General features: G+C 37.3%; 1 protein-coding gene across 1 annotated transcript in view; it reads left to right on the top strand.

The window, feature by feature from the left end:
• The window catches only part of LOC126379723 (neurogenic locus Notch protein), a 189,921-nt gene that overhangs the window by 122,738 nt on the left and 53,906 nt on the right, over nucleotides 1–13,277 (top strand). Inside the window, exons 3-4 of the mRNA XM_050028541.1 lie at nucleotides 1,398–1,675; nucleotides 9,708–10,052. Coding sequence (XP_049884498.1) covers nucleotides 1,398–1,675; nucleotides 9,708–10,052 — 623 coding nt within the window. The remainder of the gene's footprint in view (nucleotides 1–1,397; nucleotides 1,676–9,707; nucleotides 10,053–13,277) is intronic.

Below are 13,277 nucleotides of genomic sequence, written 5' to 3'. Positions count from 1 at the left end.
ACACGACCGGTTTTAACAAAAATCAAATCGTCACGTCAAAAAAAAAAATCAAAATTCAAAAATATTTACTTCTCAAAATTGGCTTACAAAGTTAGCGCTTTTTGAACGTCAAAAATTTAATTACATAATGGTGCTAATTCCTGTAAATACCATCTAATTTTATTTTAAGTTATATCTGTCATTTTCTTATCCGCCGAAAAGGAAAGGGACGGGTAATCGACAAGCATAAAATTTATGGAACACACGTCAATTTTAAGCACAAATCTAAAACAACCGTCTAAAAATTCGCCCGGGTTATTCATTTATTTACTCATTCTTCCTAAAATTAAGAGCTGTCAATCATCCGTCCCTTTCCTTTTCGGCGGATAAGAAAATGACAGGTATAACTTAAAGTAAAATTAAGAGATGTCTGCAGGAATCGGGGCCATTATGTACCAAGCTGTAAAACTACTACCACATCGGAATCTGTAACGCTGAGGGAAAGACGTGGCCAGAAAACCTCTCGTAACATTTTCTTCATCTTTGCTGAATTAGGAGGAATTATCGTTGACAAGCTTTATATTAATCGTAGAACATGTTGTTGGTTATCTAAAGAATCTGAGATTTCTATTTGCTACGTTTTTAAGTATTCAAGAAATTCTCGTTTTAGTAGCTGGGAATTCACTTAAGTTTACTATTTACGGTAACTTGTACCGTTTAGCTTGGGTTACTCATTAAACTATCTTGCTAACATTATTCGCGTAATCTGCATGCTTTTACTTACTTGACGATGTTTAAATGTAGGCAATTTGCTTAAGGATTTTGTCTACATTTACTTTATATTTATTTGAGATGTAATCTCGTGTGTGTAGAACGTATACCCCTCCTTTAGTTTTATCGTACTTGTCTTCATTATCATGATTTGTTTTAGTATTGTTTAGCGCACAGTGATTGGTTGTATATTTTCTACTATCAAATTATCGACCTTTATCCTTCATTATAACTCTTGCAATATCTACCTGAAGTGACACATCACTATCATTTTATCCTACATCATCTTTACCTCATCATCCCCCCAGCGTTATCCCGTTTTCACAGGGTCCGCTTGCCTAACCTGAAGATTTGACAGGCCTGGTTTTTTACCTTCAAACCCGAAGAGTACTCAAACCAGCCCGATACAGGTTAGGTCACATGTCTCCGAAACGCATTTCTCGGGAATGTGGGTTTCCTCTAGATGTTTCCCTTCACCGTATGTGATACTTATTAATTTATGATCCAAACATGAATTCGAAAATCATCGTTTTAGGCCCGTGCTAGGATTCGAACTTCTGAACTCACAAGTCAAGCATTCTTCCAACTGGTCTACTACAGCTCTACAACATCAACTTTACCTAACATTATCTTTTTATTTGTTCCAGTTGCACCTCCCGATACGCCGGCGAGTTTTGCCAACACCTGAACCCTTGCCACAGTGAGTCCAGTCCTCGATGCCAGAACGGGGGTAGCTGCAGAGTGAGGCCTGGGGCCGGTGGAGGACCTCCCTCCTTCGCCTGCGACTGTCCTCTCGGCTTCAGTGCCTCCTTGTGTGAGATCAGAGTGCCAGCTGCTTGCGACTCCGCGCCATGTTTGAACGGGGCTACTTGCCGTCTGACGTCTCTGGAGTCGTACGAGTGTGATTGCCCACCGGGGTATACGGGTAAGTTATTCCCATTTTCAATATTAATTTTATAGAGGTAATTATTAGGATTATTTGTGTTTTGAGGAAGGAATTTACCAACTACTAAAGCATAAGCTTGCAAAACAAGCAAGCAGAAAGCAAAGAAGTAAGGAAACATCGGAAATGATTAGCGGAGAAGCGATATGCACAATCAAGGAGCAAAAGTGCAGTCAGTGAGCCAAACGAATTATTTGTAAAGAGTGATGAAATTATGAACTATTAGTTTTATGTTTTTGATCTATTACAGAAACGACATGTAATCAGGAGGTCTTACGTGTAACTAGTTAATTTGTTAATTAATTAATAATACAAATATATCCGCTACAAAATACAAATATATCCGCTACAATTTCATACTTGTAAAAAACTTGTTTCGGACTGGCTTCACACGTTAACCTACGATGAAGTAGAAAATCTCCTACTTAGGACTACATAATAGATCATTTATTTATTTATTTATTAATCATTTTGTTGGGAAACACACACACACACACACACACTCACACACACACACACACACACACACACACTCACACACACACACACACATATACACACGCACTCACACACGCACACTCACCCACGCAGATCATTTGCTCTCACACACTTTTTCTTTTAATTCAATCTTTTTTCTTTTTAATGTGTTTATATACCTATATATTTGCCATGTTTTAAAATCTTATGTATACCAAAGGGGAGTTGCGAGTCATTCCCAACACAAGTACTCTAGTTACTTACTGGGAAGTCTCGACAACAAACTTCGTTACAATTATGTGAAATAAAACTATTTTTATTTTTTTTTTTATTTTTTTTTTTATTACTTTGCAAGAAACTGACTTGACTTTTGCACCTTATCGTACATATAACAGATTCTTAAACCTGAAGCCACGAAAATCTAGGCAGGCTATTTTATTTGAAAATTCATAAAGGTTGATAAAACGCTAGAAAATATAGCATTCTTTGAATGAGTTATTAAGTATAATTATCTGAAATATCTGCTTTAACAGCTATAAAACATTAGAATAAACACAGGATCGCCTAAGAAAAAAACATAAAACACATTAATATTATCGATACATGTCGTAATAAAGGTATCTTTAAAATAACATCGATTGTTCAGGTAATACAACACGAACCCCGCAGTAAATTATGTTTGATTGACGATATCTTATTAAATAATACCTTTTGAGGCATACATTCTGTGGATGAGTAATAACTGCAGGTGTTTCATAGATTTAATTATTGTAAAAGATACCTACTAGGACTTGAATGGGAATATTTATCGCTTTGTTTGGTATAAAAATTGTAATTGCCGTGTAGTCATATTTGTTTACGTCATCGTGAGTAAAGGTAATGATATTACGTGCTGTGGTTGTAAACGTCATGCCGTATTACTTTATTAATAAAACATCATTAATTACTTGAGTGCTGTGGATTTAGAACGCACTGTGGTCCGGTGGTCACTGGCTTGTTTCTTAAACGGAGAGCGCCGGTTAATTCCCTCAATCAGCGCTTATCGCTATCGACCCACTAGGGTCGATTAATTCTTCCAAATATTTTTCCTCTCAGATGACGCCCTGAGCCGAGGTTCGCGCCCAACTGGGCATCCTCAGGCCTGTTGTCTTAAACGTTGTACCGGGTGAGAGCCTTCAGCCTTAATTTGTTTAATGCCATCTGCGGCAAATCTACAAATAAGTCACGTCAAAAAAAAAGCGCCGGTTCCAACCGGTCTTACACCAATAAGTTATTAATTGCAAGTGCAGTTTTCACTAACACAGTTGGCTCGACTATTATAGACGGCGATACGGCTCACTACGTTGGTCTAACAGAAAACTCATGACTATCATTGTCGCAAAGTCATGCATTTTTTTTCATGGCTGTGGAAGCCAATTCTGGAGCGACATATGCTACCGCACGCTCTGCAGGAGAAGCCTTCAGAATGTCGGCTTGGTGTCCATATAGGAGTCCCATAAAATCTTCAACTAAATTAGTTCCAAGAAATTCGTTATTAACGATGAGACCAATTATTTCATTACCATATTTTATGCGATATAAATAAACATAAATAAAGCTAATTTACACCGATAAATTAAAAATTATAATAATATTATCAGTAAGTCTTGTATCGAAATATGCAAATTGAACTATAAAGTTGCGAATATTTGGTCATAAATAATGTCTATTCTATACCTCTAATAGGTAGAAGCAATAATGTTGAATGCAGCCAAATAGAGAATTACATTTTGCAATTACTGACTTATCTTAAACAGTTTCTTAGACCCAAACGCTTTTATCGCAGTTTGTTTATGGCCAAACTAAATTAAAAGAAGGTCATGAGAGAGAGACTAGTAAATTCAAAGCTATAACTAGCCGGTGAATTGTTATTAAATTGAAATTTGCAACTGTAGCAAATAAATTAAATACGTCAAAGATAGGCAAAGCTGAAGTGATAAATTTTGGGAAAGTTGTTTCAACTCTAATGGCTTCCTTTCAATTCGACATTGCTTTTGCTTTCATACGATCTTGGTTCTCATTGCTAAGCTCTTTAGGTTCACATCTTTAACAACCGAATACGTTTGTCACGTATCTATTTTTATGTTCAATTACGTTGTCAAATATAATTTGTTCGACTGGTTTTTTCTTGGATGTTGTTTGTAATTAAATTAACTTTCAATTTCTTTCCGGCGTTTAGTAATTTTTTGCTTTCTGTTCTACAATTAAGACCTCATTTGTTTGAAATACATATTTGTCTGAGACACTTAAACATATTCATTGTCTTATGGGGCTAGTTGTCGAAAGTCAAATAAATGCAAGACCATTGTAATTTTCACTATAATAGAAAAAAAAAAATTAAAAGATACTCGGAAGAAAAGTTCAATACATAATCTCATTCCCGTCACATCTTATAAAGCAAGGAACACAAGGAAGCTTCGTGCCTTACAGTGCACTATTGCATTATAGATTGGCATTAAATTAAATCAATTACACATCAAGACCGTTATAAAGCCAACTAGGTGCCTAGCTCCAATCATGTGAAGTTCAAGAGATATATAAATCTAGTCAGATAATTGACGTTGCATCATTCCAAGCGGCAGGTGTTGAACACTCCTTCAGACCTTTGGTCTAAGTTATGAATGAGGTAGCGTTGTAAGTAACGTTCTTACTTGGTGCTGAAGTGTTTATCGTAATGCTTTTATGGACAGCTACTTTCTGTTGTTTGGTTAAGGTAAAATGGAAACTAGGCGTCTTCGATCGCGTTTCGTGAACAATTTTTTTATTCGTCTTTCAGAGTCTTGAGACTTCCAAACACAATTCTTTTGGATTGTAAAAGGACTTTCGGTCTTTAAATACCTCTATGTTTTCATTCATAAAGCCTCTTAATAACATAGATTAACAGCCTCTGTGGTCTAGTGGTTAGAGCGTCAGGCTCACGATCTGGAGGTCCGGGTTCGATTCCCGATGGGGACATTGTCAAAATCACTTTATGAGACTGTCCTTTGTTTAAGGCTTGAATCACCTGATTGTCTGAAATAAGTAAGATGATTCCGTGCTACGGAGGGCACGTTAAGCCGTTGGTGCCGGCTCTTAGCCGTAAAACCGCAGAGAAGCAGCTTGGTGGAGTATGCTCCATGCCCCCTCCGGTTGATTGAGGGGAGGCCTGTGCCCATCAGTTATGCTATATTATGTCATAAAGCTTATTCGATAAAGCACGCTAATAAACACACAGATTTACTAGATAAATATCTGATAGCACCACTATGTGCCCGATAAGTTCTGGATAGCCAGGCACACCGTTATCCGTAAATAGTGCAACAGGCCCTTAGACTTGTTTGTCTTATATCTTCACAACATATTTGTTTGAAAATACAAGAACCCATGCTTATTTGACTGCATATTTCGAGAGCTTTCTGTTTACTAAGTCCTCAAAGGCTAGTACATCTACCACAATAAGAGGTTGTCTTAGCTCTTGACCAGTCATCGCTTAGCCATGATACGTCTTGACAAATCAATTTGATAGAAAGTGATATGTCAATTGTATCTTATGTGGGCTCCTATTCTATTCAATTATTGTTTGGTTTAGTTCACAAGTAAATCTGCGCTAGCCTTTTTTGGGTCCAGCTATTAATTTTTAGTTGCTATTCTCACTCTCTCTTTATTTAAGAGCTGCGCTCTTGTCGGTGGAGTAATCACCTTCATTACTCCATAGATAGGGCGTGTAGAACGGTGGTTGCCCCAATCGCCTTCCGTTCCGCAGTACACCGACCAATTTCTCAATCGGTGATGTTCTAGCTAGAGCCCTACCAGAATCCATTTCCTCGGCCTCCAACCAGTACTGATACCGCTGCTGCCCGGCATCGGGGGCAGCAGCGGCAGTTGCTATTATATTCAAATATTGTGTTGTAAAGTCATGCACTTTGTCTATATTCTAGTTGGGTTTTACAATGCCTTTAGGAACCTTAAAATCGCTTGTTCCGCTTTCTTGTGGCACCTCTGCTTGTTTATTTCAACTAGTCACCATTTTAAGTAGGCAATTTATATAAAAAAGCACTGCGCCTGTGCGGACGCCATCTTTATATGGCGTAATTATGGCGCGTCCAGGATATTACATTTTTTTCTTTCTGAAGCTACTGCAGTAGCAGGTAACCACACTTAGAGATTATAAAATTGTTTAGCTTGCTTTTCTTTAATAATAGAAGATAATGATAGTTTTCATTTAGTTTCTTTCACCTGCAGGTTAAGTGTAATATATGTTAGGTTTAATTTTATGAGATTCTGGATACACTTAGTGGATGGACCATCGAGTAATAAAGGCTGTTACACAAGTTTCTTCCTAGCGTTATCCCGTTTTGACAGAATCCGCTTACCTAACCTGAAAGTTTGACAGCTCCGGTTTTTTTTAGAAGCGACTGTCTGATGTTCCAATTCGAAAGGAAATCCAGCACAATTACAGGTTAGATCACATACCTCCGAAAACACATTTCTGGGATATGTAGATTTCCTCGCGATGTTTTCATTTGCCGCTGAGCACATCTTTTAAAATACAAAAATGAATTCCATAACAAATTCTAATATCAATGGTTTATGCCCGGTCAGGATTTGAACCTGCGACACCGGAATGTGAGTCAAGCATTCTTCCAACTAGTTTACTACGACTCTATAGTTTGTCTTTAATTATTTTAATTTGCTCATCTTCAACGTTATTAATTTCTGTGTGAAGGTAAAAAAAACCGACTCGGAAAGTTTCCGATACAACTGTGTGTATTGAGGTGAATAACTTTAAATAGTACTTAAAGCCCGTTTAGGGACATAAAATAATTTATTGATGCATAGATACTTAGGAGTATTGAGAAGAATCACAATATTAGAACCGGTACATTCAGTGAAAGTATAGAAAGCTTGGGCAATTTGCGTTTCCTGGATTAGGCGGATTATCAACGCGTGATTATCCTATTAAATCATCATTATTCTTAGCGTTATGAGTAATTTAGGTATGATGTGTTTAGTAAGTGATATGTACTGAATATTCATTGATATTCGTCGAATGAATACTCTTACTTAAAACCAGAATTATTCCATCACTTATGAACTGGAAGGTTAAAAGGGCCACATTAAGCATTCACCTAAAAAAAGCAATATTGCTTTTTGATATTTCTTGACATTGGGCACTTACTGTTATATGTGAAAATGTTAAATTGCAATTTTGCTTTTTAGATGAATTGCATCTATGTGGCCTTTTTAAACCCCTAGTAACTTTAAACCCTAAATGCCAACCATATCTGATGTAAAATATTACGACCAATAGATGTCGCTGCTAAAATACTAAAGATCAAAATGCTGTTCTTAATTCCAATTGAGCTTGTTCGGCCAATCAGAGGATTGTTGCCTTTTAGCTCAAGTCGATTAGTCACTAAACATTCCTATTGAATTGATGACGAATTCGGTGCGCGCGCGCATTGATCGCGATCTCTGTATCGATAGCGTCATATAGATCAAGTTTTAGGTCCTAATGGGTTCTGTTTGTTATTAATGGAGTAAATACGCCTTTTAAGGAATTTATCTGTGGCTTATTAATGGTATTGTGAATTTAATACGTAAAGTAAACGGTTTTATTTGTTTTTTTTTTTGAAGTGTGTTTCCATTTATAGTGTGTTGTAATAAATATGTGTTTTTATCAAGGCTAGAAAACAGTCTATGGGCTGTAAGGTCGATGACCTCCTTAACCATGGAGTCAGACTTATTATTGACTCGTTATAGGTCTGACAGGGCTTATAGAAGACTCAAACTACGTTGGTCTATACAATAGATGAATAGAGGGTGCAATACAGATTTCCTTCTGTATCTTTAATATTTAAGTGTACTTAATGCTCCATTCGAAATTATTGGGCGAGGGAACGCTCAGACGGAACGGAACGTCCTGTCCCGGCCAGTGGTAGGATGTCTAAAGACTACTTTTACAAGTACATAATTGAATCAAATAAACACGACTGAAAGCTTAATGGAAGCAGCATTGGGGACGCAATTTCCGAATATAAAAAAAAAAAATTTGCATATTTTTTTTTAGCTACTTATTGCGGAAACATGAAGTGTTTATTTAAAGACGCATATTTTATTAAAGATTGTGAAGATATTTTGGAGACTGATTTTAATATTTTTTTTCATACTAACTATTATAATAAGTTAAGATTTTTTTTCCTTTTCCAGCTTTTTCATATTGTCACATTTGCTTGGATATAATGCGGAACGTTTATACGAATTTATTATATACTAGCGACCCGCCCCGGCTTCGCTCGGGTGCTGAGGAAAAAAATAAATTATTTACGACATCACATTGAAAACCTCGGAAACCATTGAAACCTGAGGAGCTTGGTGGCGCAGCGGTAAACGCGCTCGGTCTGCGATTGTTGAAGTTAAGCAACTTTCGCAAAGGCCGGTTATAGGATGGGTGACCACAAAAAAAAAGTTCATCTCGAGCTCCTCCGTGCTTCGGAAGGCACGTTAAGCCGTTGGTCCCGGCTGCATTAGCAGTCGTCAATAACCACCAATCCGCACTGGGCCCGCATGGTAGTTTAAGGCCCGATCTCCCTATCCATCCATAGGGAAGGCCCGTGCCCCAGTAGTGGGGACGTTAATGGGCTGATGATCATTGAAAACCTCAAAAATAATAGTATTTCTCCACTATTTAATGGATGTTATTATATATATAAACCTTCCTCTGGAATCACTCTATCTATTTAAAAAAAAACCGCATCAAAATCTGTTGCGTAGTTTTAAAGATTTAAGCGTACATAGGGGATGTAGGGACAGAAAAAGCGACTTTGTTTTATACTATGTAATGATAACAAGATAATAATATTAAATGACCATAACTTTTCCACAAACATTAACTGAAAATTAAATATAGATATCGGTTTAATTATTTAAACTTGATTATACTCACATGAATAAGATGTAGAATTGTCACATATTACAATAAATTACTTGTTTAATATATTCAAAAACATTTCACACATGTGTGCTAATTAAAATTCAGAATTCTAAACGTGTGAACCATGAGAACACCTTTTTTTACAGGGTTTTGAACTCTTTATTTGATCTTGATGTACTTTATATGAAATTAATGTGATTATTTGTTTTTTAAAATGCCACATCGCAGCCATTCATCAAGCAATATTGCAATTTGACATTTGCGCATATAAAAGTAGATGCGCAATGCTAAGAAATGTCAAAAAGCAAAATTGCTTTTTTAGATGAATGGCTTCGATGTGGTTTTTAACCCCGGGAAATCCGTGATAGCCCTTTTCAGATAGGGAAAAGCGTGACTTCGTAGTGTCAAGGGTTCGAATCCTAGCTCGGGCTCCAAACTACTGAATCCGACTTTATGAGTGTGAATTCAAGTTTCGATCATAGGTAATTGATGTCACGTGGTTTCCAGGATTTGTGGCCGGAATGGCAACAGGGTTTATGATAAATGACGATTTCCAAAATAACAAATGAATTATTTTTTCCACAGGCGACGAATGCTCCCACGAAGACCACTGCGCGTCACAGCCCTGCCGAAACGGCGGTCGTTGCGTACCAGACAACACGACGAACGCTGGCTACTCCTGCGCATGCCCACCAGGTTTCACCGGCCCGCGATGCACCGAAGACGTCGTGGAATGTTCTAGTGGCTCAGGACCCTGCCACCACGGGAGATGCTTCAACACCCACGGGTCGTACACCTGTGTCTGTGAACCAGGGTACACGGGACGGGACTGTGATGCGGAGTACGTGCCCTGTGAACCGTCTCCATGTCTTCACGGTGGAAGGTGCACGCCGTTAGACCAGCTGCGGTACGAGTGTGATTGCCCTACTGGTGAGTTTTTTGTTTTTTTTTTTTTAAACTTAGAGTAAGCTACTTCACAGTTTGCGTGGTGAGTGGCAAGACGAAGTATAGGTCTTTCTTCAGAATTGGGTTACATAGCATAACCAGCCTATATATGTACGTCCCACTGTATGGAGCATATTATGGAGTGTGGTGGACCACGCTGCTCCACTGCTGCAGTGGGATAATTACTAGCTAAAAATAGTGTAAGCTTGAGGAGCTCGGTGGCGCAGCATTAAACGCGCTCGGTCCTCGATTGTTGAAGTTAAGCAACTTTCGCAAAGGCCGGTCATAGGAAAAAAAAAGTTTTTCATCGAGCTCCTCCGTGCTTCGGAAGGCACGTTAAGCCGTTGATCCCAGCTGCATTAGCAGTCGTTAATCCGCTCTGATCTCCCATCCATCCATAGGGAAGGCCCGTGCCCAGCAGTGGGGACGTTAATGGGCTGGTGATGATGAATAGTGTAAGCTACACCTATTAGATAGTTGAAGTTAAGTTTAGTGCCATCGAGCAAGAGAACAGTTTCTGAGAGATTTATTTTAGAGATAAACCCACATTTTGTTATGTTTTCTTGTTTTTCCTTGTTATCTGTGCAATATAGAATAAGTACATTATTAATATTACATCCTTACATCAATACATCATTTGTGTTATTGAGGGTTGTAAAGATTCCTTGTGATTATCGATTAGGTTACCATTACATATTTTTTTCTAGTCTACTTATTAATATGTCTTGAGCGTTTATTACTGTATTTTGCGTACATTTCTCAATATTCATCGGTATGTAATTACAGAAAAGTGAAAACGGTGTCGGCAACCATTTAGAACCGAACTGTTCTCCTTACTTGGTCATCTTGCATATACATTGGTTTACCGACTCTGAGTTTGTCGCAACGATTCATGTACGACCATAAACTTACTTTATTGGCCTTAATATATTCCTTTACGATTGCTTACTAGACTACGGATGTTTGAGCAATAGCCATCTGCGTGTTACGGTTTTATAATTGGTCGTTAATTTACTTTAGGATGTGTTAGGAGTTGCTACTTATATATTTTAGTGCGGCTATTGACAAGCTTGATAGGCAAAGATGTGGCTTTCTTGATAGTTTCTGCTTAAGAAAGTTATAGTCATAACTAATAGAGAGTATTAAAAATAATATACATTAGTAACTCACCTAAGTTGATGCTATTTATAGTTATAAAGGTAATAAACTGTTATATACTTCCGCAGGGAGTAATATTGGACCCCGTTTTGTAGACTCGATTTCGTGACACCGTAACATGATAAAATATATTTTATAAAATGTTTACGAGTTCCTAGAAGGTTATCAATGTACACGTCCAATTATTTCTATATCTGTCATCGATTTGCTTGAACTACGACCGTATTAGACGGTGCCCTTTACATTGCCTGATAACATCTTGTACAACCGATAATTTGTACTTAAAACAACTGCTCAGTTACTACCCAGTTATTTATTCTTTGCTGCGGATTCCAAGCCTCGGGCGATAGTTGTAGAAAATTACAACTTACACAATAGAAAATTGGTGTAAAATCTAAGGCAGAGCTACAGAACGTATTTGCTTTAGTGTATCATTATTCGAATGCAACATTTAAACACGGTTTACGCATATATATCGACCCTAGATTAAGAATAGTAGAAAGGTCATCTTAGTAGAGCTTTAAATTACAATCTTAACTCCGACACAGTCGTTGCAATTTACCTACAAGTACTTACCATAATCATCGCATGACCGTGTGCCATCATAATTCCTTGTTTATTTCGGTACCACCACTTGTGGAGTCGTAATTATTCATAGCCTCAGGCGTCTCGTATCGTTAGCGGCGAGCGTGTTGGTCGACTTATAACGTATCAATTAGGTACTAGCAGTGGAGTTGCATGTCTGACTCATTTATATCTTTAGTCTAGGGCTGAAAGTCGTCCGTAGCCCGCGGCGACCACGACTTGACCACTTCGAAAGCAACACTTAGCATAACTATAGCTACGTTGTAAATAATGTTTGTATACGTAGATAAACGGATTGGAGCTGGTTTTATTTTATTCGATCTCCATGGTTCGCGAGGGCAATCATACGCATGATTATTTGCGGTTTTATACTTTTGTTATTAATGAATATTGTCAAAAAGACTGTTAGTACATTAAAAAAATGGTGATTTAAAAATATAGATTTATGGCAGGCAATTTAAAAGGCAATAGACACTAAGATTCTAATTATGGAGGTTTTCTTTAATTCAAATCAAATGAAAATATTACACACAATTAGAATATAAGTAAGTAAACAAGGAATAATGAAACGAGGGACTATGAATATTTTAAAAATTTCGAACAAAACAAAGAAACTGAAACTAAAATAATTCAACCATAAAAGGAACATTTCTACATTTCTTGCACAGTTCATTAACAATCAGAGTATCTCCATTTGGAGAATAATTCGCAAAAGTAACCCTAATGTCACGATGATGTCCGCATGTCGAAATGTGTTACGTCACAATTTTATATAGTTCTCGGCTGCCTCTGCGCATCTCGCGTTCATTAGCTTCATTACTCTTGCAAAACGACTGAGTGTTTGCAACATGAAGATTGTTATTACGAATGATACATTTTTGAGTTTCTATCAAGTTCCTTCTAATTGCGGTTTCGCTTTATTTCATATGAATCACTGCGGTCTAATTTTGTTGCACAGAAGCAGTTTTTGTATGTATTTATGATCACATTGATACTTGTTATGGCATGTTAGTACTTTGTGCATGCTATACTATATATTATTATTATTAACACGTTCTGAAGTGGAAGTAGATTATAAGATTGTAGCACAGAACTAAATATTGAGTACATTAGCCTTCTTTGATGATCTCCACATTCTATTTTTTTTTCTTAAAACGGCCAAGCATGTTGGCTCGACTATGCCTGATGGTAAGCATAGAGAAGCCCTAATTGCAGTAGCAACCGATAAGCAACACAAAGAATCAGTTGCGACTACCATACTGGCCTACTAAGTGGTTCTTCTCGCTTCGCTTAAAGAACCCCATGTTGTAAGAGGGAAGGAACACCTGAACCGGCAACCCGTTCCACTTTTTAATAGTAGTGTATTCAAAATAATATAAATATTGATTTTATTGTGAGAATAGCTTATATGAGAAACTCCGTACTGATGTCTCTTTCCCACGTAATAGATGAGAAAAAATATCCATG

The sequence above is a fragment of the Pectinophora gossypiella genome, chromosome 3, assembly GCF_024362695.1.
Source record: "Pectinophora gossypiella chromosome 3, ilPecGoss1.1, whole genome shotgun sequence".
NCBI classification, from domain to species: Eukaryota; Metazoa; Arthropoda; class Insecta; order Lepidoptera; family Gelechiidae; genus Pectinophora; species Pectinophora gossypiella.
The sequence above is the reverse complement of the archived record's forward strand: the minus strand, read 5'-3'. Positions and strand labels throughout refer to the sequence as shown.